Below are 24,468 nucleotides of genomic sequence, written 5' to 3' on the forward strand. Positions count from 1 at the left end.
CCACCATGCCCGGCCTTTCGTGTCTTTTATAATGAATTCTTTTTTTTTTTTTTTTTTTGAGACGGAGTCTCGCTCTGTCGCCCAGGCTGGAGTGCAGTGGCCGGATCTCAGCTCACTGCAAGCTCCGCCTCCCGGGTTCACGCCATTCTCCTGCCTCAGCCTCCCGAGTAGCTGGGACTACAGGCGCCCGCCACCTCGCCCGGCTAATTTTTTTGTATTTTTAGTAGAGACGGGGTTTCACCATGTTAGCCAGGATGGTCTCGATCTCCTGACCTCGTGATCCGCCCGTCTCGGCCTCCCAAAGTGCTGGGATTACAGGCTTGAGCCACCGCGCCCGGCCATGAATTCTTTTAAAAATAGTTAGTAAGGACTTACTGTGTGCTTGACCCGTTGAAATCATTATCTCTGAGTACTGATGGACATAAAGACAGAAAAAGATGGAAATAGTAGACATTTTAGACTACAAAAGTGGGGAAGGAGGGGAGTGAGGGTTGAAAAATTACCTATTGGGTACAGTGTTCACTATTTGGGTGATGTGTACACTAGAAGCTCAAAGCTCATCATTACACAATAGATCCATGTAACAAGCCTGCACATGTACTCCCTGAATCTAAGATAAAATTTTAAAAAATAATACAATCATTATCTCATTACATTGTTTTAAGCCTGTGAGTTAAATATTTGCATCTCCATTTTTACTCAGGGAGAAACTGAAGTTCAGAGAGGTTTATTAACTTGCTTACCCAGGCCAGGTGCAGTGACTCATGCCTGTAATCCCAGCAGTTTGGGAGGCCGGGGAGGGTGGATCACCTAAGGTCAGGAGTTCCAGACCAGCCTGGCCAACATGGTGAAACCCTGTCTCTACTAAAAATGTAAAAATTAGCCAGGCATGGTGGTGCGCCTCTATAATCCCAGCAACTCAGGAGGCTGAGGTAGGAGAATTGCTTGATCCCAGGAGGCGGAGGCTGCAGTGAGCCGAGATCGCACCATTGCAACTCCAGCCTGGGTGACAGAGTGACCTGTCTCAAAAAAAAAAAAACTTGCTTACCCAGTTGTTGTAGATCCAGGTTTACAACATAGGTGTGTCAACTCTTAAAATCATACCAGCTTGCTGTACTGCAACAAACAAAAATATTAGTTTTTGCCATTATGTGTATTGCATGTCATTATAATATTCTTTTCTCCCTCTTCTAGGAAAAGCAGATGATATTCTGAATGGAGACCAGGACAAGGAACAAAAAGACCCTTACTTTGTGGAGACCCCCTATGGTTATCAACTAGACTTAGATTTCCTCAAATATGTGGATGACATACAGAAGGGAAACACCATCAAAAGACTGAACATCCAGAAGAGGCGGAAGCCATCTGTGCCATGCCCAGAACCCAGGACCACATCTGGTCAGCAAGGTATATGGACTTCCACCGAATCCCTCTCATCCTCCAACAGTGATGACAACAAGCAGTACCCCAACTTCCTCCTAGCCAGAAGCCAAGTTACGTCAACTCCAATCTCAAAGCCACCTGCCCCTCTAGAGACCTCACTCCCTTTTCTTACCATCCCAGAAAATCAACAGCTGCCACCTCCCTCACCACAACTCCCAAAGCATAACCTTCATGTCACCAAGACACTGATGGAGACCCGGAGAAGACTGGAACAGGAGAGAGCCACCATGCAGATGACACCAGGTGAGTTCAGAAGGCCCAGGCTGGCCAGTTTTGGAGGCATGGGCTCCACAAGCTCCCTCCCCTCTTTTGTGGGTTCTGGAAACCACAATCCTGCCATACACCAGCTTCACAATGGATACCAAGGTAATGGGGATTATGGTGGCTATGCCCCAGCTGCTCCCACCACTTCCTCCATGGGGAGCTCCATCCGCCACAGCCCCCTGAGCTCAGGGATCTCCACCCCAGTGACCAACGTGAGCCCTATGCACCTGCAGCACATCCGTGAGCAGATGGCCATTGCTCTGAAACGCCTGAAGGAACTGGAGGAGCAGGTGCGAACCATCCCTGTGCTCCAGGTAAAGATCTCTGTATTGCAAGAAGAGAAAAGGCAGTTGGCCTCACAGCTGAAAAACCAAAGGGCTGCATCCCAGAACAATGTCTGTGGTGTGAGGAAGCGGTCCTACAGTGCAGGGAATGCCTCCCAGCTGGAACAGCTCTCCCGGGCCCGAAGAAGTGGCGGGGAATTATACATCGACTATGAGGAGGAAGAAATGGAGAGCGTAGAACAGAGCACCCAGAGGATAAAGGAGTTCCGGCAGCTTACAGCAGACATGCAAGCCCTGGAGCAGAAGATCCAGGACAGCAGCTGTGAGGCCTCCTCAGAGTTCAGGGAGAATGGAGAGTGCCGGTCTGTGGCTGTGGGTGCCGAAGAGAACATGAATGACATCATCGTGTACCACAGAGGCTCCAGGTCCTGTAAGGATGCAGCTGTAGGGTCACTTATTGAGATGAGGAATTGTGGGGTCAGTGTGACAGAGGCCATGCTTGGAGTGACAACTGAAGCTGACAAAGAAATTGAGCTGCAACAGCAGACCATAGAAGCCTTGAAGGAAAAGATCTATCGCCTAGAAGTACAGCTTAGAGAAACCACCCATGACCGGGAGATGACTAAACTAAAACAAGAGCTGCAGGCTGCTGGATCGAGGAAAAAGGTTGACAAAGCCACGATGGCCCAGCCACTTGTTTTCAGTAAGGTGGTGGAGGCGGTGGTGCAGACCAGAGACCAAATGGTCGGCAGTCACACAGACCTGGTGGACACGTGCGTTGGGACCTCCGTGGAAACAAACAGTGTAGGCATCTCCTGCCAGCCCGAATGTAAGAACAAAGTCGTAGGGCCTGAGCTGCCCATGAATTGGTGGATTGTTAAGGAGAGGGTGGAAATGCACGACCGTTGTGCTGGGAGGTCTGTGGAAATGTGTGACAAGAGTGTGAGTGTGGAAGTCAGCATCTGCGAAACAGGCAGCAACACAGAGGAGTCTGTGAATGACCTCACACTCCTCAAGACAAACTTGAATCTCAAAGAAGTGCGGTCTATTGGTTGTGGAGATTGTTCTGTTGACGTGACTGTCTGCTCTCCAAAGGAGTGTGCCTCCCGGGGCGTGAACACTGAGGCTGTTGGCCAAGTGGAAGCTGCCGTCATGGCAGTGCCTCGTACCGCAGACCAGGACACTAGCACGGATTTGGAACAGATGCACCAGTTCACCAACACCGAGACGGCCACCCTCATAGATTCCTGCACCAACACTTGCCTAAGCACTTTGGACAAGCAAACCAGCACCCAGACTGTGGAGACGCGGACAGTAGCTGTAGGAGAAGGCCGTGTCAAGGATATCAACTCCTCCACCAAGACGCGGTCCATTGGTGTTGGAACGTTGCTTTCTGGCCATTCTGGGTTTGACAGGCCATCAGCTGTGAAGACCAAAGAGTCAGGCGTGGGGCAGATAAATATTAACGACAACTATCTGGTTGGTCTCAAAATGAGGACCATAGCTTGTGGGCCACCACAGTTGACTGTGGGGCTGACAGCCAGCAGAAGGAGCGTTGGGGTTGGGGATGACCCTGTAGGGGAGTCTCTGGAGAACTCCCAGCCCCAGGCTCCACCTGGAATGATGACCGGCCTGGATCACTACATTGAGCGCATCCAGAAGCTGCTGGCAGAACAGCAGACACTGCTGGCTGAGAACTATAGTGAACTGGCAGAAGCTTTCGGGGAGCCTCACTCACAGATTGGCTCCCTCAACTCTCAGCTCATCAGCACCCTGACGTCTATCAACTCTGTCATGAAATCTGCAAGCACTGAAGAGCTGAGGAACCCTGACTTCCAGAAAACCAGTCTGGGTAAAATCACAGGTAGGTGGTACCCTGAAGACCTGGGAATGAGGAAGGATGGGGGAAAATGTCTTTCCAGGAGCTAAGGATTATTTTTTTAACTGCTGGAACCATTTTTGGAGGAGAAATGGAGAAAGCTTTAGAGTGGTAATCTGTAGAATGAAAACTAAGAATCAAAATCCATAAGCACCTCTGCTGATTCTTATTATCTGGTAGCCTCACTGGCCTCTGGCTGAGGACTAACGCTGGAAGAAAAGTAAACTGGTGTTGGCGGGCCTAGAGGTTGTCTTCTGGGGCCGCTAATTTGGTAAGATGCTTTATTCTTTGTCTTTCAGTTATTTACTTGTTCATTATTTATAGAACTGCCTTTAAAAAAATCCTACCCTGTTTGTACCCACTATTACCAGTATATTATCAATTAGAAATTCTGGCATAAAATGTTTTCAGTTAAAACGTTTATGAGAGGAGAGACTCCATTAATTCATTCATTAATTCAGCAAATAATTATTGAATTTGAGCCAGGCACAATGGTACACATCTGTTAGTCCCAGCTACTCTGGAGGCTGAGGCGGGAGGATTGCTAGAACCCAGGAATTTGAGGCCAGCCTAGGCAACATAGTAAGACCTCCATCTCTAAAAAAATATGAAGTAAAAATTATTACTTGGATTCCTACTCAGTCTCAAGCATAGGTATAGGCTGTGAAGATAGTGTGAACAAAACAAGAACAGAGCCTCTGTCCTTGCGGTGCTTACATTCTAGGTGGGGTGCAGGAGATAGACAGTAGACCTATAATATGTCAGGAGGTGATAAATACTGTGAAGAAATTAACTCCAGTTGTGGGAACAGCAAGTGGTAGTAGTCAGGGTGAGGGCTGTTTGAGATGAGGTGGGCAAAGAAGGGACCCTTGAGCAAGAACGTGGAGAGAAGGGAGTCTTTTCCCAGTCTTCATTTTGATAGATGCTTACTTTTTTTTTTTTTTTTTAAAGACAGAGTTGCTGTGTCACCCAGGCTGGAGTGTAGAGGTGCCATCTTGGCTCACTGCAACCTCTGCCTCCCGGGTACAGGCGATTCTCATGTCTCAGCCTCCCGAGTAGCTGGGACTGCAGGTGCCCACCACTATACCCAGCCACTTTTTTGTATTTTAGTAGAGATGGGGTTTCACCATATTGGTCAGGCTGGTCTCGAACTCCTGACCTCAGGTGATCTACCCACCTCGGCCTCCCCAAGTGCTGGGATTACAGACATGAGCCACTGCACCTGGTCTGATAGGCACTTAAATTTTTGTCTGTCTTATTCTTTCTCGTATTCATTGGGATTCCTGCTCACCCTTCCTTCTTGAAATTGAAGCTAATAATCAGAAAACCAACCTGGATGATTTTATGACTTACATTAATTCCCTGTGAGCCTCACCAACTTGATTTTGCTTGTGACCATGTACACTGCCTCTCACAGCATGTAACATTATCCTCAGCTTGGGACCACACTGCCTGGCTTCTGTTTCTGGCTCTCCAATTCTCATGAATCACTGTGACCTGGGAAAGAGTTTGCATTAGATTAATTTTACTTGAAAATGTGTAATACAGATTTAAGTAAGCCATCCACAGAAATTCCAGTCTTTCTGACTATTAGTGTCCGATGGGGCAATGATTAAAATAGACTGAAATACATTATTTTTATATCTTCCTAGGTTTCCACTTTTTTTTTTCTTTTTGGAGACAGAGTCTCGCTTTGTCGCCCAGGCTGGAGTGCAGTGGCGCCATCTCGGCTCACTGCAAGCTCCGCCTCATGGGTTCACGCCATTCTCCTGCCTCAGCCTCCGAGTAGCTGGGACTACAGGTGCGCACCACCACGCCCGGCTAATTTTTTGTATTTTTAGTAGAGACGGGGTTTCACCATGTTAGCCAGGATGGTCTCGATCTCCTGACCTCGTGATCCGCCTGCCTCAGCCTCCCAAAGTGCTGGGATTACAGGCGTGAGCCACCATGCCTGGCTGGTTTCCACTTTCAAACCTCAATTATTGTTAATTTTCAGTATCTGTGCTATAGGACAGTTAGTTTGTTGTGGAAGAAAAAAATGAACGTCACAGTTCATGTGTGGGGTTTTGCCTTTTAGAATCCAAAGAGTCTAATAAACATACAGAGAAGTCATTTTAGAATAAACAGGATTAAAATGATCTGTGGACTGAAACAGAGTGTGCAGGAACTCATGCCATGTCTGCTTTTTGACATCCTTTTAAAAATCATGATGTCAGATGAAGTCAAAATAAAATTCTTAAATACCTCCAGACACAGATGGCACAATGGATCATCCATTATAAAAGCATTTTGTTCTCAGCCTTCCACCCTCCTCCCCAAACTGGGGTTTCTGTTTCACATTCTTGCCAAAAATATTCAGCTGTAACACTGAAGTAATTTGCTGACCCCTTGAGCACGGAGACCAGGGAGCAAATTTGGTCTGGCTGTGTGACAGTGTTTTTTGGTCTATTTCCAGTTACACTGACATGCCACACATCACTGGTTAGATCCGACCCTGTTAGCAAACACCTAATTAATCAGCTAAAATACAGGAGACCTACAGCACTTGTGAACAAAACAATAAATATTTTTAACAGCACTTACTTAGTCACAATGGCAGCCCCTCTCAGCGCACACAAGAACAACTTTAAAAGTATTTCTGTAATACACATCATATTTGTGTTTTCACCAAGTTCCAATGAGGAATGAATTAGGAAATGAATGCAGAGTGTTCCATTTTTGTTATCTGGCATTTGTTATGTGTACTGAAAATTAAAGCAACTTGGTATAGTAAAGTAGAGATTCTCAACACTTAGAAGCTTTCAGAAACTAAGTGGCTCAGGGTGCACCGTGCATTCCTGTGCACACCATACCATAGAGAATAGCACTCACCACAGTCTAGAATGCATTTCTGTACCAAAAGATATACTGGAGTATAGAAGGGTATTCATCTCAATGTTTTCTTCCCCCAAATAAAACAGTAGGGAATTTGGGTCTGACACCTACCAAAAACAGCATGTAAATGATCATTTATATGAACCTAACAGCATTCTAATTTAAAGAAGTTGTTGAGTTTGGGCTCTGAAACCAGACAGTGTGGGTTCACATGGTTTCTCTGTCGCTAGAACAGATTGTCTTTGTTCCTTCACAGGGTTGTAATGAAGATTCAGTGAGTCAATAGGAGTAAAGCACAGAGTATAAATGCTCAATGAAAGCTGACTGATGTTGTTGTTAGAGTATTTCCAGAAATAGAAATGTAGATCTAGAACAAATGATGCCACACAGAAATTGTACAAATGGTCTTTTGTTTTCAACCTAAATTTTCATCTTCATTCTCCAACTAACCATTGTATCAGTATAAAGAAGTAAATAGATAACAATGGGAAACACAAAATAAATTGATAAATTTTCAGTCCAGAGTCATTCAGAATCCGTGTCAAAGCTCAAAACGAAGAGTATTAGTGGCCAATCCATAGAATTCTGTTCATTTCTCCTAGAGTTGAAGATTTGTTGATGGTGTCACTTTTCAGTATGCATAAAAGTGTCATTTTTAGCAGCAGCATAATGCTTAACACTATATTTAATTTCTTAAAATTACAACTGGAGCATGCATCATAAGAAATTAATAGTTCAAGCCTAGGCAACATAGTGAGACCTTGTCTCTACAAAAAAATTTTTTTTAATTACCTGGTCATGTTATCCTATGTCTGCAGCCTCAGCTACTCAGGAAACAGAGGTGGGATGACCTCTTGAGCCCAAGAGGTTGAGGCTGCAGTGAGCTGCGATCACGCCACTACACTCCAGCCTGGGTGACAGAATGAGACCTTGTCTGTGGCGGGGGAAGGTCGGGGGGAAGATTGTGCGTGGTGGCTCACACCTGTAATCCTAGCACTCTGGGAGGCTGAGGCTGGCAGATTGCTTGAGCCCAGAGTTAGAGACCAGCCTGGGCAACATGGTGAAACCCCGTCTTTACTAAAAATACAAAAATTAGCCAGGCATGATGACGGACGCCTGTAGTCCCAGCTACTCAGGAGGCTGAGGTGTAAAGATCACCTGAGCCCGGGAGGTGCAGGCTGCAGTGAGCTGTGATTGTCACCCCCCCCAGCCTGGGTAACAGAGTGAGACCCTGTCTCCAAAAAAGAAAAGAAAAAGAAATTAGAAGTTCAGAAGAGTGTATAATAAAAGAGTTAAAGCCTCCCTGGCGCACTCCCGTGATAGCCCACATGTGTTTGGTTGGTATTTATAGATGTGCATGCTTGCCAGTCTGTATTTTAGAAACGTACATTTTTGTAATAAAATTTGAATCATACATAGTTTGCTTCTGTGTTTTTTCACCTAAAAGGTCACGAACATTTTTCTGTGATTTGAGAGATAATGTCTTGGTTTTGATGGAATTGGAACCTGATGGTGACCAGAAGTGTTCTGTATTTTTTAATTCCTGATAGTTTGAGTTTAATGCATTTAATATTTTCTTTAATAAAATAAAAAAGTTAAGAGGAAATGAGTTTCTGTTATAACAAAAACGTTGGTAAAAAAAAAGTTTATTCTTCCTGTAAATCAGTTGGATTGTTTTCGTTTGAGGCATAGATTAGTGTTTTCTTTTTTTAATTACTATTTTCTTCTAGAGAGGGAAGAGGAGAGAGAAAATTCCAGACAAATGACTTATAGTTACAAATACTCTAAAAATATATAACTGTCTCTGAGCAAATACAAACAAAACTGTAAGTGGAATTTAACTGCCTGCCCCATGATTTATAGAACATTCATCTCTCATATTGACAAGAACTGCTTTTTAAAATCAGCGTCCATATTTATACTCTTGGTTATCTTAGTTCATCAAAAGCTAATGAACTCGAAGTCATTCCCATAACTATGAAAGTAAGTCATAGACAAGAGGTCTGAGCCAAAGCAAAAGCAGGGAAATAAGCCATTACAAAATACGTTTCTAGGTAGTTTTCTCCTTGTTCAAATAATATATCATTTACCTGTCTTAGCACTTGGCTTTTTAATCACTTTCTTTTAATGCTCAAAAGCACCAAAACAATGCAGTCCAAGTGTTTCTGGGTCCAGGTGTTTCTGGGACTCTGCAGGTATAAAAGCATATGATGTAGGTAGTGGAAGGCCTAGAAGTCAGAAGAGTTGACCTCTCATACTGGCTGTGTAGGTAACTTGCTGTATCTTTTTTTTTTTTTTTTTACTTTTGAGACAGGGTCTCGCTCTGTCACCCAGGCTAGAGTGCAATGGCATGATCACAGCTTGCTGTAGACTCAACTTCCCGAGCTCTAGCCATCCTCCCTCTTCAGCTTCCCGAGTAGCTGGGACTACAGGTGCATGTCACCATGCCTGGCTACTTTTTGTATTATTTTTAGAGATGAGGTCTCCCCATGTTGCCCAGCTGGTCTTGAACTTTTGGTTTCAAGCAATTTGCCTGCCTCAGCCTCCCAAATTATTGGGATTACAGGTGTGAGCCACCACGCCACGCCACTGTATCATTTTAGACAGGGAGATTGTGGACTTCCGTGGCCTCCTATGTCAAACAAATAGGGTGAGATTAGTTTTTCTCCTACAGTCCCTTCAGCAGGATTGGTCTATACAAGTGTGAGTTAACTGTTTATGCTGTTGACCACACATGCATTAGCATTCAGGCTGAGTTCTGAGAGGAGAGCGTAGAAACAACATATTTGTCCTTTCTCCTCTATCAAAGCTATATGCTTTTCCTCACAAAGTAGTATGTACCAAAAAAGAAGATGGTCCTTCTTGAATAATCTCTACTGCCTGTTCCCCAAACCATCATTTGGGCTTAAAGAGTGAATTCATACTGAAGCCCTTTTTCTGGTTTTTTTTTGTTTTGTTTTGTTCTGTTTGTTTTTTTGAGACGGAGTCTTGCTCTGTCTCCCAGGCTGGAGTGAAGTGGCACAGTCTCAGCTCACTGCAACCTCTGCCTCCCGGGTTCAAGTGATTGTCCTGCCTCAGCCTCCTGGGTAGCTGGGATTACAGACACGCGCCACCACGCCCGGCTAATTTTTATTATTATTATTATTTTTAGTAGAGACAGGGTTTCACCTTGTTGGCCAGGCTGGTCTCGATGTCCTGACCGTCATGATCCACCCGCCTTGGCCTCCCAAAGTGCTGGGATTACAGACATGAGCCACCGCGCCTGGCCTCAAACCCTTTTTCTTAAAGAAAAACAAACATTATTTCAGATCCCTTTGAATTTTTAGTCATACTTTGGGAAATTAACCTGAATATTTGAAAGGATTCCATAATGAATTGGAAATTTCAGTCCTACCTGTTCTCAACAAGTAAGTTTAGATGTTCTTTAAAAATTAAATCAGAATGTCAAGCTGAAAATTTGGCACAGCAACATGGTTAATTAGCTGGCTTCACTCTTCTTTTTTGTGTTTTCAGAAATCACTTGGCACTATCAATACAAAATAGATCAGCATACCAGAACAGTTGGAATAGATGAACAGAGCAACTTTTAAAATCCATTTTAATATTTTTTTTTAATCAATTTTCTAATGAATTTGGAAGCCCATTGCTATATACCAATTACTAATACCCATTCTGGACAGATAAATGTTACACAGAAAACTGGAGAAGTGATCTCTTTAAAACCCATTCAGCTCTAGTGTTGGGTGGTTTTTTTTTTTCTTTTCTTTTTTAAGAGATGGGTTCTTGCTTTGTCACCCAGACTAGAGTGCAGTGGCATGATCGGGGCTCACTGCAGCCCCAACCTCTGGGCTCAGGGCTCAAGTGACCCTCCCACCTCCCAGCTCTAGTTTCATTGAATTATTTTTCTTGTAAAACAGTTTGCTTTTAACATTCCTAAAGTCAAAGACATAAAGGTTTCATTTTAAGTGACTTGTTTTTCATTATAGTCATCTCATTTGCCTTAGAATTTAATATGTGGATAATTATAAAAGCTAAGTGCACTTTGGAATGATAATTAATACATCGAAGGTGTTCCTCTTATTTTCCAGAACACTGAGATTTCTGTCACTTGTTGTCCTGTAGTGATCACTAATCTGACCAAGTCGTAAAATGAGGCTCATGCTTTATTGGTGTTTATGGCCAATAAGTTTGAGTTAATGACAGAAGACTTCACAGTTGCCCACTCTGCTGTTCATTAACTTCCCAGTTGCGCCTGTGAAAACCATGGCCACCCAGTGGGAATTTTGAGCATCTAGACCAGAGTGCCAGAATTCTGAAAGTGTTTTGTAATTATTCCACATGTTGTTGTTTTGTTTTGTTGAGACAAGGTCTCACTCTGTCTCCTGAGCTGGAGTGCAGTCATAGCTCACCATAGACCCTAACTGCCAAGCTCAAGCTATCCTCACACATGAACCTCCCAATAGCTAGGACTACAAGCACTTACCACCATGCCCAGCTGTTTTTTGTTTTGTTTTGTTTTGTTTTTTGTTAGACAGGGGATCTCACTATGTTGCTCAGGCTCGTCTGCAACTCCTGGGCTCAAGCAATTAATCTACCTCAGCCTCGCTAAGTGCTGGGATTACAGGTGTAAGCCATTGCACCCAGCCTGTTTTTTGTTTTTCCATAGAGACAGGGTTTCATTCTGTCACACAGGTTGGAGTGCAGCCTCAATCTCCCAACCTCAAACCATCCTCCTGTCTCAGCCCCTCAAAGTACTGGGATTACAGGTGTGAGCCACTCCCAGCCCGTAATTACTCCTGTTTTTATCCCTATTGTTCAGGTAGCATTTACTGTCTGTTTAGCATGAACATCTACTATTAGTGGCCCAGGGCTGTTAATTAAACAATCAGCAATTCCTAAGAATTCACGTGGATCCAAGTTGATGGGTTGAAACTAGAGGGGAGTCCAAACTCTTATTCTCAGTAGTCAACTTTTATATTGGTTAATTTAATTCAGTGGATCTCAATCCTGGCTGCACAATAGAATCACCTAGGGAGAAGTTTAAAAATACTGATGCCTGTAACTGGTTATAATTACCAAGGCTTTGACTGGAATGGCATGTTTACGGACTACTTTGGGGAACTGAAGTTGACCTTTAGAGCCAGTGAAAGCCCCTTGGAAAAACTGACCTCATACCTTGTCCTTTACAGGGTTCCTAACCTGTGGTAAGTAAAGAGTGTCACTTTCTGACAAGCTCAGGAGCCCCAAGTTATTTTGGGCCCTTGGGAAAAGAGGAAGTCACCTAATTTATATAGGTATCTGCAGGCACAAATAAATCCTTGGCTGGGCTCAAAAGTATTTTATAAGGTCTAATATAGAGATTCCTTATGAAAAATTTCAGCAAAGTCAATGTAAAAAAAAGGGGGGGGGGCTATATGGCAAATACTTATTCTTGCTGTACTTTATGCAAATAATTAGCCGAAGCATAATAAAACTAAAACTTATTTTGGAAATAAATTGGTTCTACTATGATTGGTCTTTGGTAGAAACAGAAAACCAGAGAGAGAAAAATTATGTTTCAGAAAAACTTTTTAATCACTTTCTTTTAATGCTCAAAAGCACCAAAACAATGCAGTCCAAGTGTTTCTGGGTCCAGGTGTTTCTGGGACTCTGCAGGTATAAAAGCATGATGTAGGTAGTGGAAGGCCTAGAAGTCAGAAGAGTTGACCTCTCATACTGGCTGTGTGAGTATTACTTTTATTAGACTCCAGCCTTGTCCATTTTTTTGGACAAGGTTATCTGCTGATAACCCAATAATTGGTTCTCAGGGTGATTTACCTGGGTCCCTCAAGGCTTCAGGTTGAAGGCCGGGCGCGGTGGCTCAAGCCTGTAATCCCAGCACTTTGGGAGGCCGAGACGGGCGGATCACGAGGTCAGGAGATCGAGACCATCCTGGCTAACACGGTGAAACCCTGTCTCTACTAAAAATACAAAAAACTAGCCAGGCGAGGTGGCGGGCGCCTGTAGTCCCAGCTACTCGGGAGGCTGAGGCAGGAGAATGGTGTAAACCCGGGAGGCGGAGCTTGCAGTGAGCTGAGATCCGGCCACTGCACTCCAGCCTGGGAGACAGAGCCAGACTCCGTCTCAAAAAAAAAAAAAAAAAAAAAAGGCTTCAGGTTGGTTCTACAGGGACTCCTGAAGCTAGGACTTTCACTCCTTATGGTAGGGCTTATCATTAATCTTACAGTCTGCTGTTCACTTATGTGCTGTACTAAAACTGTGGATAATAATGACTGCAACCAGACACCAGTGAATGCATACAGTCAACTTAAAGGAGTTTCACTCCTCTTACCTTCGGGGCAACCCCTTCCCCAACCATGTCCCATAAGCAAGAAGGAATTAGAGCTGTCATCAGCCTTTCCCATCTCCATAGCTCACACCTCAGGATTGAGGTGGACTGAAACCCAAGGAGGTGGGGGCATTGAAACTGCCTTTCCAAAATCATGACAGTAAAAGAAACCTGACATAGCTGACTCCATCTTACCTCTGACCTCCAAGCTGTCCTTGTTCATTCCTAGGCACAGGCCATGCTAACTGTGGGCGGAATTTGGTTTATAGTTTAACCTTAAAGCAAGGATGATAATAGCCCTTCCCAAGACTAAACTGCCTTTGTAAAACTAATGAAAGCCCACAAGGTTAGAATTATGGAAGGCCCCTGAATTCTATTTTATTTATTTATTTTATTTTTTTGAGATGGAGTTCTACTTCAACTGCAAATACATGTTCTCTCTCTCTCTCTCTCATACCTGGACCCACCCAGATAGTTTATTGTATCTACATTTTTTAAAGTCCCACCCTCAATTCAGGTGATTCTAAAGGGTAGCTAGGGTTGAAACTGTTGAATTCTGTTTGTTGGCCTCCTTTATTCTTTGGTTTTCCTGGCTGCACATTTTCTTTGTTTTGCTCAAACACAGCAGTCATTTGTCAGTCTTATGTTGATGCATGTGGTGCCTACAACTACAAATAGGTCCTTATCAAGTTCAGAGAGTTGTTTATAGGCCACTCAAGACCAGCCAGAATTTCAACACCATCCAAAGAACGTTTTCTGGCAATATAGGTGACCAGTTCCCTCTGACCTGACAAATGAGAGCCAGTTTGGAATTTAATGAGGTTCTTTGCCTTACCAGTTAGCCTCAGTAGAATCCTCATGCCCTTCAGTTGAATTACATGGACACTTACTAAAGGCTTTCGATGGTCCAGCACTGTTCTAAGCACTGGACCGGACACCAAATAAAAATGTAGCGTGGAGGAACTCAAGATGCTGACCATCTCATTGAGGAGACAGGGCATATTTTAGTCTGGATAGTAAGTGTTATAGGACAATGATGGGGGATAAAAGAGATCTCTGTGGAATGGTTGGAATGGTATCATAGAAGAAAGACTAAAGAAGATAGAATTTGGGCCAAGCCTTGAAAAGAGTATGGGTCGAATTCAGCTGGTGAAGGATGGTGAATTTCCAGACCTGTAGGACGATCTAATTACTCCCCACTCGTAATTAAGTCACAGGACCACTCTGAACAGAATGGACAGAGTGGAGGAGTAGTTGAGAGGTAAAATTCCCACAGGCAAGATGAAACCTTCCACATTGACCCTTGGATGCCTGCATGAGGAAGTGGACCTTGATTGGAGAAGCTTTAAAAAGCCCTGGTTTACAAAAGTAAGCTGTGGTGAGAAAAATTATTGCACTGGGTATCACTGGGTGACACTATCTGGAAGGGGTGGGAGGCAAGGCTTACCAGGTTGTTAGAAATGTTCTGTATCTCTGTTACAGAGGTGGTTACGCAGGCATATACATTTATCAAGTTCCATCTGACTTACACTTAAAATCTGTGCATTTTCATGGGGCATGGTGGCATGCACCTGGGTCCTGTGGTCCTAGCTACTCCAGAGGCCAAGGTGGGAGGATTGCTGGAGCCCGAGAGTTCAAGGCTGCAGTTAGCTATGATCACATTCCATTGCACTCTAGCCTGGGTGACAGTGTGAGACCCTGTCTGTAATTAATTAATTCTGTGCATTTTATTGTCTATAAATCGTATTTGAATTTTTTTTAATTTTAAGCTGTATTTAAACAGATAACTTATGGATTAAAAGACTAATAGCAGCCAATGGAAACACATGACTGGGATTCTGATGCAAACACCCTATAAGAGAAATTTTTAAGAGACTGTTGGAGGTTCAGCACACTAGCTCATGCCTGTAATTCCAGTACTTTCAGAGGCCCAGGTGGGCAGATAGCTTGAACCCAGCAGTTCGAGACCAGCCTGGGCAACATAGTGAAACCCATCTCTACTAAAAATACAAAAAAAAAAAAAAAAAAAAAAAAAAAACATTAGCCAGACATGGTGGTGCACGTCTGTGGTCCCAGCTACTTGGAGCGGGGGCTGAGGTGGAAGGATCGCTTGAGCCTGGGAGGCAGAGGTTGCAGTGAGCTCACACCACAGCGGTCCAGCCTGGGTGACAGAGTGAGATGCCATATCAAAGAAAAGACTGAAGAAATTTGAATACTGACTGGATTATGTGATAATCATAAAGAATTATCTTTAAGGTTTGATAGTTTTAGCCTCAATGGTTTGCATTTTTTAGAGTTTGTTCTTTTAGGGATATATACTGAAATATTTATGGATGAAAATGATAGAATCTCTAGCTGTTGCTTCAAAATAATCCAGTGTGAGTGGGCAGAGGGAGTTATCAGGGAAACCAGGTATCTTCTAATCATTGTTGAAGCTAGTAATGGGAACACAGGAGTTTATTAAACGATTATCTACTTTTTTCATGTTTACGGTTTCAATAGTAGTCAAAACTATCATGTATTTGCATTTCAAAAGTCGTTGTTGGTTCTTGAAGAGGAAAATGCTTCGTACAAGTGTTTCCCTAAAAACAGTGTTCTGGCAGCCAGGTGCAGTGGCTCACGCCTGTAATCCCAGAACTTTGGGAGGCCGAGGTAGGAGTTCGTGACCAGCCTGGCCAACATGGTAAAATCCCGTCTCTACTAAAAATACAAAAAATAGCTGGGCGTGGTGGCGAGCGCTTGTAATCCCAGCTACTCAGGAGGCTGAAGCAGGAGAGTCACTTGAACCCAGGAGGTGGAGGTTGCAGTGAGCGGAGATCACACCACTGCATTCCAGGCTGGGCAACAGAGCAAGACTCAATCTCAAAAAAAAAAAAAAAAAAAAGTGTTCTGGCACTCTGATTAACTAGTGAGACTTTTTGGAGGCCACTGCAATATTTTCTAAGTAATGATGAATGGACTTGGAGAAGGAAAAATGTCCTGCTTTATTTACTTTGCTTAAAATAAGTCAAAGGTAAGTTAGGCTTTTCATATTTGCAGTTAGGGGACACATAGGGGACATCAGGTTACAGGACGTTAAACATTGTTTGGACCACTGAATTCAGTATTGTGTGTGTGTGTTGAGGAAGCTGGATTTGTAAAGGAATCGTCCAGGTAGCCCCCGCGTCCCACAGCTAAAGGAGAAAGAATTGTGCTGTTGATTTGTGGACAAGGGACTATTCACAGAATTAGGAAACGTGAGTTCTAGTTCAGCTCTGTGGCCTGGGGCAAGTCACTGAACCTAGCTGGCCTTCAGAATCCTTAGCTGGAAGTATGAGAATTAAAATTTAGATGATATCCCTTGAGGTTAGAAATTTGAGCAGGCGGCCGGGCGCGGTGGCTCAAGCCTGTAATCCCAGCACTTTGGGAGGCCGAGACGGGCGGATCACGAGGTCAGGAGATCGAGACCATCCTGGCTAACACGGTGAAACCCCATCTCTACTAAAAATACAAAAAACTAGCCGGGCGAGGTGGCGGGCGCCTGTAGTCCCAGCTACTCGGGAGGCTGAGGCAGGAGAATGGCGTGAACCCGGGAGGCGGAGCTTGCAGTGAGCTGAGATCCGGCCACTGCACTCCAGCCCAGGCGAAAGAGCAAGACTCCATCTCAAAAAAAAAAAAAAAAAAAAGAAAGAAATTTGAGGCCAGGCTAACCAAAATGGTAAAACTCAGTCTCTACTAAAAATACAAAAATTAACCAGGCACAGTTGTGCACACCTGTAGCCCCAGCTACTTGGGAGGTTGAGGCAGGAGAATCACTTGAACCCGGGAGGCAGAGGTTGCAGTGAGCTGAGATTGCACCACAGCACTCACTCTAGCCTGGGCGACAGAACAAGATTCAGTCTCAAACAAACAAAAAACACAACAACAACAACAAAATTTAGGTGATCTCTAATGCCTCACTTTAAATTTTTTGCCAACTCTCTTTCATTATAGCATCATTGTTTTTAAACCAGTTTAAAAAGTGGGCCACCTGCATCAGTGATTCTTGTAGGTGGTGGGGAAGGTCAGAAATACCATCACTTGGCCCCCATCCCGGAACTACAGAATGATCTTCTGGCACCATGTGCCTGAGAATCTGCATTTTAGCCAACGTCGCAGGTGATTCTTATGAAGAGTAGACCTCAGAGCAGTTTTAGGGCTTGTTCTTTTTCTTCAAATTGCCTCAAAATACAGTCAACACTTAAACTGCTTTTCTTGTAAGAATCTAAGAGATTTCAAAGCTTTACTTTGAAAGGGATAAAGTTGTAATCACCTGACATTGTGAGATTTAAATGTTTAATTTTTATTTGTAATTTATGTTTATAAAGTATAATTTAGGAAATATTAGAGAAAAAAAGAAAAATGTTATAGGAGCTTTTGTAGCAAAGCAGTTTTCCTGTATATCCTTCCATGATTTTTCTAATACATATATATGTAAATATAATTATTTACTAATGCCAGTAGGCAGCAATGAGAACAAAACCTCTTTTGTATATTTGTTTCCCATGAGTAAAACTTAAGACTTCAGATTCAGATGAATTCTGGTGTGTTATAAAGCAGGCCTTTCCTACAAGGGGTGGAGAGGCCAGCCTTTCTTCCCTTGGTGGGAATGACCTGAGCTGTGTTGTAGATGCTGATTTGGGTTTTGTATCATAAGAGGGAATCAGCCTGGTGATCTTTTCTAGTTTCCATTAAACTTGAACTGAGAGGCTGGGCACAGTGGCTCACGCCTCTAACCCCAGCACTTTGGGAGGCCGAGTCAAGTGGATCACCTGGGGTCAGGAGTTCGAGTCCAACCTGGTCAACATGGTGAAACTGAGTCTACTAAAAATACAAAAATTAGCTGGGCATGGTGGCCTGTGCCTGTAGCCCCAGCTACTGGGGAGGCTGAGGCAGAAGAATTGCTTAAACCTGGAAGGTGCAGGTTGCAGTGAGCTGAGATCGCACCACTGCACTGTAGCCTGGCAATAGAGTAAGACTCCGTCTTGAAAGAAAACAACCTGAACTGAGACAAAAATTAAACATAAGGCCAGGCGTGGTGACTCATGCCTGTAATCCCAGCACCTTGGGAGGCCAAGGCAGGCAGATCACCTGAGGTCACAAGTTCAAGACCAGCCTGGCCAACATGGTGAAACCCCATCTGTACTAAAAATACAAAAATTAGCCAGGCATGGTAGCAGGTACCTGTAATGCCAGCTACTCGGGAGGCTGAGGCACAAGAATCTTTTGAACCAAGAGGGCAGAGGTTGGAGTGAGCTGAGATCACACCACTGCACTCCAGCCTGGACAACAGCACAAAACTCTCTGTCAATTAAAAAAAAAAATTAAAATTATTTACCAAAGTAGGTTTATTTTCTTCATACTATTGTATGACCTATTTTTAATACACATCATGCTCATCTTTCTATGTTAATATTCTCCTACATAAAGATTTTTAATGGCTGTATAGAATTCCTTTGTATAAATATACCAGTGCTTATGTGCTAGTTGGTTATAGGCAGACTGTCTGCCTCTTTTTACTGTTTTAAACATAGAAACAGTAGCCTTCTGTATCTTTTTGTACATCCTTAGGATAAAATTTTTAGACAATTAAGTCAATACTTTTTCATTTTTAAAAGTGATTTTGAACACAGTTAACCCATATTCACTACAGAAAAAATGGCAAATCCAGAGAAATTTTTTTTTTTTTTTGGTGAGACAGAGTCTTGCTCTGTCACCCAGGCTGGAGTATAGTGACACGATCTTGATTCACTGCAACCTCCACCTCCCAGGTTCAAGTGGTTCTCCTGCCTCAGCCTACCGAGTAGCTGGGATTACAGGCACTCACCACCATGCCCAGCTAATTTTTGTATTTTTGTAGAGATGGAGTTTCACCATGTTGGCCAGGCTGGTCTCAAACTCCTGACCTCAAGTAATCTACCTGCCTCAGCCTCCCAAAGTGCTGGAATTACAGGCATGAGACACCGTGCCCAGCCTAATCCAGGGAAACATTAAAACTACCACAGCTGTTTCATCTAGCACGGAGTCTTTCAGATAACTGTGTGTGTGTGTGTGAATGTATTTTAATAAGATCACACAATACATGGAATTTTATTATCTGCTTTTTTCAATTAACCATATATTACAAACATTTTTGCACATCGCCCACGTTGAAAATTCTGTGATATACCTGTAAACCAAAAATAAAATTCTAAGCCCCCTACAAAAATAAAATTCTAAGCCCCCTAACCAACTGAATAGGGCCAGGGGATTCCCTAGTAAACCTGAAAAACTAGTTCAGGCCATGATGGGAAGGAGGTGTCAAACATGCCTCATTATACCCTCCTGCCTTTGGAATTCAGGCACAACTGACCAGCATTAACATTAAAACAGAAATCTTAGGAGTGACAAAACAGACTCTTTATAGCAATAAGATAACACATTCCAACCAGACTCTAGTATAGTATCACATGACAAATAGCAGACCCTAAAAGAAATTGAAGTATTTTACCCTGAAATATATTTCTTCGATGTATTTTGTCTTTGTTTTATTTTGTTTTTTGAGATGGAGTCTCACTCTGTCACCCAGGCTGCAGTGCAATGGCACAATCTCGGCACTACAACCTCTGCCTCCCGGGTTCATGCCATTTTCCTACCTCAGCCTCCCAAGTAGCTGGGATTGCAGGCACCCACCACCATACCTAGCTAATTTTTGTATTTTTAGTAGAGACAGGGTTTTACCATGTTGACCAGGCTGGTCTCAAATTCCTGACCTCAGGTGATCCATCTGCCTTGGCCTCCCAAAGTGCTGGGATTACAGGCGTGAGCCACCACTCCTGGCCTCTCTGATGTGTTTTGAAATGGCCCTGCAAAGGCTGTCTCTTGTGGGGAATATCTGCGTTATGTAGAGAATCCCCTTACCTGTCCAGGTCTTTTCCTGATCCAGGAGAGATTAAGAGTCTGGTACCTATTTAGATCTGAAAAGAGACATTTACCATCTATGTAGAGGTCTGAAAAGAGACATTTACCATCTATGTAGATGAAGCCTGCTAGCTGGAGGCTTCATCTACATAATAAGAACCCTGGTCTTCACAACCCCTTATCTTAACCCAGACACTCCTTTCTGTTGATTCCTAGGCCTTTAGATAATAAGTTAACTTTTTCAACCAGTTGCCAATTAGAGTATCTTTGAATCTACCTAAGACCTGGAAGCCCCACCCTCGTTTGAGTTCTACCACCTTTCTAGACTAAACCACTGTACACCTTACCTGTATTGATTTGTGTTTGCCTGTAACTTCTAGTCCCCTAAAATGTATAAAATTAAGCTATAACTCAGCCACCTTGGGCATATGTTCTCAGGACCTCGTGAGATTGTGCTTTTGGCCTTGGTCATTCATACTTGACTCAGAGTAAACCTCTTTTTTTACAGAGTTTGACTCTTTTCATTGACATATCTGTATATATTAATTACAAAGTATTATTTAATCCAAATTTTCTGCTTTGGTCAGTGAACAGATTTTAAGTGGCTAACACATACAAAAACACTCTAGTAGATTTAGTAAGAGAAACAAGGTTGATCAGAACTGTTTGATGCCCTCAAAATATTTACCATCTCCAAGGGAGTCTAAAACCATCATCCACATCATCTTATACCTTGTATCACAGATCCCAGGAGAAGGTACAAAAGATGGGCTGTGAGAGTTCAGGGCAAGGAACGTTGTTGGTGAAGGAGATCAGGAAAGGGTCTGAAGAGGCAGTGATGGGAGGGTGCCGCTGTGTGAAGATGGGGGAAGAAAGGTATTCCAGGTAGAAGAGCATAAGCTGAGGCATGCTGCCAGGAAACAAGACCTGCATCTCATACAGTGAGTACTGGCACTTAATAGGATGCAGTCCCTGTACCAGTAAGGATGACAGGAGGAGTGGGAAATGAAGTTGGGAGGGTCAGCTGATGCCAGATTATGGATAGTTTAGAATCTCTGGCTCTGCAGTGTGGACTACATTTCCTGAGCAGTGGGTGCTATTTAGGCGTTGTCACATTTTGTTTTAGCTAGAATAACAATGGCACTAGAGCTGGCTGGGAGTAATGCACTCTGAAGCATTGTGCCAGAGTGGAAATAGTGATGGAAGAGGGGCAGTAAGGATGCTACTTCCATGACTAGAAACCAAGGCTACGATGGTAGCAGCCAAAACAGAGAGAAAAGAAGAGATGCTGTGGAGTTAGAATGACGAGGCTCAGCAGTCTGCCTATGCTAATTAAATCAGGAAAGGTGAAGAGTCAAAGGGGGTTCTGCATTTTGGTGGCTGGGATAGTAGTCCCATTTTAAATTATGAATTGCAAGAGTTGTTTTTTTAATCCTGCTTTTTCAGTCCTAGCATCACATACTCTGTACCTTTCTTTTTCCTGATAGGTAGTAATTTGGGATATACCTGTAAGTGTGGAGGCCTTCAGTCAGGAAGTTCCTTAAGCTCCCAGACATCCCAGCCTGAGCAAGAAGTGGGGACTTCAGAAGGAAAGCCAGTCAGCAGCCTGGATGCCTTCCCCACTCAGGAAGATACGCTGTCTCCAGTGAACCTGACAGACGACCAGATCGCCGCTGGCCTCTATGGTAAATTTTCTAACAGTCATTGGCATCGGGATTCTAGGGCCAGCATTGCCAGCATTCCAATTTAATGTCAGTGTACCTTTTAAATTGACCTAGAAGAAAGTTAATATCGTTGTTTGGAAGGTAGGCCCAAGAATATCTTTAAATAAGGTTACCACAGAGGCCGGGCATGGTGGTTCACACCTGTAATCCCGGCACTTTGGGAGGCCAAGGCAGGCAGATCACTTGAGGCCAGGAGTTCGAGACCAGCCTGGCCAACATGGTGAAACCCCATCTCTACTAAAAAATACAAAAATCAGCCAGGCATGGTGGTGCACACCTGTTAGTCCCAGCTACTCAGGTGGCTGAGGTGGGAGAATCACTTGAACCTGGGAGGTGGAGGTTCCAGTGAGCTGAGATCACGCCACTGCACTCCAGCCTGGGTGACAGAAAGCGACCCTGGCTCAAAATTACCAAAGAAAGAAAGCTGCACAAGAAAGCTTACCTGATATTACAAATTATGAAATATTTTAAATAGCCTTTTATTCACATTCTGGCAGGTTATCACAGCTGAAGAAAAATAGTAATCCCTGTTTAGTGCCTAAATGGTCCTTGAGGCTCAAATGAGACACAACATCACTTTATAAGCAATAAAGCCGGATACAAATGTCAATTGTCACCACTTTGTTATGTCTGGAAGTACTAATTGATTTTTTTTCCCATGTGAAGAATGTTATTAATGGAACTCTGAATTATTTTCTTTGCATGCCCACACTTTCCCATTGAATTTTGTGGAAACTTCTCACATACACATGCCAAGATCTACATTTACATGCGTGAGAAAAAAATTGTACAGGAAAAAAGATTATTCATTTAACATGTATGGGTATGAGTTTTCATTTTTATTACCTTGACTTTTTCACAGCATGTACAAACAATGAAAGTACACTGAAGTCCATCATGAAGAAGAAAGATGGTAACAGAGATTCAAATGGCGCGAAAAAGAATCTTCAGTTTGTTGGCATTAATGGAGGGTAAGGAAAGATGGTGGTTCTAGAGGCTAATGCTGTCGGTCTCCTTTGCCTCCTGCCTATCTAAGTCACATTTCAAGGTGCCTAGTCGGGGAAGCGGCCACAGCGTGGTGATGGAAGATTCCCTCCTCAGAAAGGCAGAAAGGTGCATTTGGGCTTCTTTTCTTTCCTCCTCTTGCTGTCTTTAAGGATTTGTCACTGTCTTAAGGATACCTGATGAAGCCGAGCAGTTTACATCTCCTCACCTCTGAGCTGAAAGAAATAGTCTTCAACGAACGCAGCAGGGTTCCTGCACTGTGTTGGACAACTTGTACTTAACCTGTATGAGAACTCACAATTGAGCAGAAAAAGACTGAGAGCATCACTCTCTGAGCCAACAATAGTGATCTATTCCTTCAAAATGGGTTCTTTTGCTTAGCTCTCCATGTTTACCACCCAAATCGTAGGGCCTTTCACAATTGATAGCCATATCACCAGTTTGCTTTCTAAATAGAATGGTTATTGTTTGTTCCTTCTCTGTCCATTGCCCCACGTATATAGTTAAGCCTCTTTGTCATCCTACAATTGAATCAAATCAATGAATTGATACATGGCCTCCACAAGAAAGAATACAAAGTTAGTTAAGATAATGTTTATAGCAAAGTGTACCATCAGGGTTTAACCTTATGGTGCCTGTTTTCCAAATCTTAAAAGTTTTATTCAGTGATATGACCAGGAGATTTTGGAGGGCATACACCAGCAGAACTATTGATTGCCTATGTAATCTATTCACCTTGATACTGGGAGGATTAATAGGATGAAATAGGAAGAAATGGGGTTGGGGGGGACAAAAAGTTAGCAACTACCAATCTGTTTTCCATAAAATGTTTTCTTTTGATTTATACTAAGCCAGAGATGCCATTATTTTCTTTAACAAGTGTTACATGATACCAATTGGTTATATGATACCGATTGGTTATATGATACCGATTACCAATTTAAGTTAGAATCCATTCAAAACCACCAGGCATTTAATAGACCTTACTTTGAACTTCTAAGTGCAGGATCTAAAATCACTAGTGGACTTTCTGGAGTCAATTAGCAAATCCCTTTAGTGGAATTTCTGGAGTCAATTAGCAAATCCCTTCATAGAAATTTCTATCACTGGGGCTTTGTGGGCACGGCTTGCATCTCCTGAAATCCCAATTGCCACCTAGGTATGAAACAACTTCAAGTGATGATTCCAGCTCAGATGAAAGCTCTTCTTCCGAGTCAGATGACGAGTGTGATGTCATTGAGTATCCTCTTGAAGAAGAGGAAGAGGAGGATGAAGACACTCGGGGAATGGCAGAAGGGCACCATGCAGTTAATATTGAAGGTTTCGAGTCTGCCAGGGTGGAAGATGAAATGCAGGTTCAAGAATGTGAACCTGAGAAGGTGGAAATCAGAGAGAGGTGTGGTACATTCCCCTTCCCTCCCTTGCCCCTCCCACATTTAATGTACTTTGGCAATCAAGTTGGCCAGTTCAGAGTTTTTGTAATTAAATGTGTTTGCTTTTATCTGTTCCTCAGAGGTACACACATCTTGAGATACTAATATACACAAGTACAGATTATGGCAACTCTTAAATCTCTTATGGTAGAAAAGAGAATGGCCTGATACCTAATCACCCTTGTTCTCTGAAACCTCAACTCTGCTATATAATTTAATGTATGGAACCACAATCCACTAAAACTTCCATTGTTTGAACACCTTACCTTAAAGACATTTTTTTTTTTGGTGGCCAGCATACTTTAAGACTTCAGAT

General features: G+C 43.2%; 1 protein-coding gene across 12 annotated transcripts in view; it reads left to right on the top strand.

Moving 5' to 3' along the window:
• KANK1 (KN motif and ankyrin repeat domains 1) overlaps window positions 1-24,468 on the top strand; it is a 240,804-nt gene that overhangs the window by 203,839 nt on the left and 12,497 nt on the right. For 8 of the 12 annotated variants that reach the window (XM_033237175.1, XM_033237176.1, XM_033237183.1 and 5 more), the window contains 4 exons: window positions 1,195-3,855; window positions 21,478-21,675; window positions 22,577-22,685; window positions 23,879-24,115. In XM_033237175.1, coding sequence (XP_033093066.1) covers window positions 1,195-3,855; window positions 21,478-21,675; window positions 22,577-22,685; window positions 23,879-24,115 — 3,205 coding nt within the window. The remainder of the gene's footprint in view (window positions 1-1,194; window positions 3,856-21,477; window positions 21,676-22,576; window positions 22,686-23,878; window positions 24,116-24,468) is intronic. The other 4 variants (XM_033237177.1, XM_033237187.1, XM_033237186.1 and 1 more) reach the window with 1 other exon arrangement.

This window comes from Trachypithecus francoisi, unplaced genomic scaffold (genome assembly GCF_009764315.1).
Source record: "Trachypithecus francoisi isolate TF-2019V2 unplaced genomic scaffold, Tfra_2.0 Lachesis_group16, whole genome shotgun sequence".
NCBI lineage: Eukaryota > Metazoa > Chordata > Mammalia > Primates > Cercopithecidae > Trachypithecus > Trachypithecus francoisi.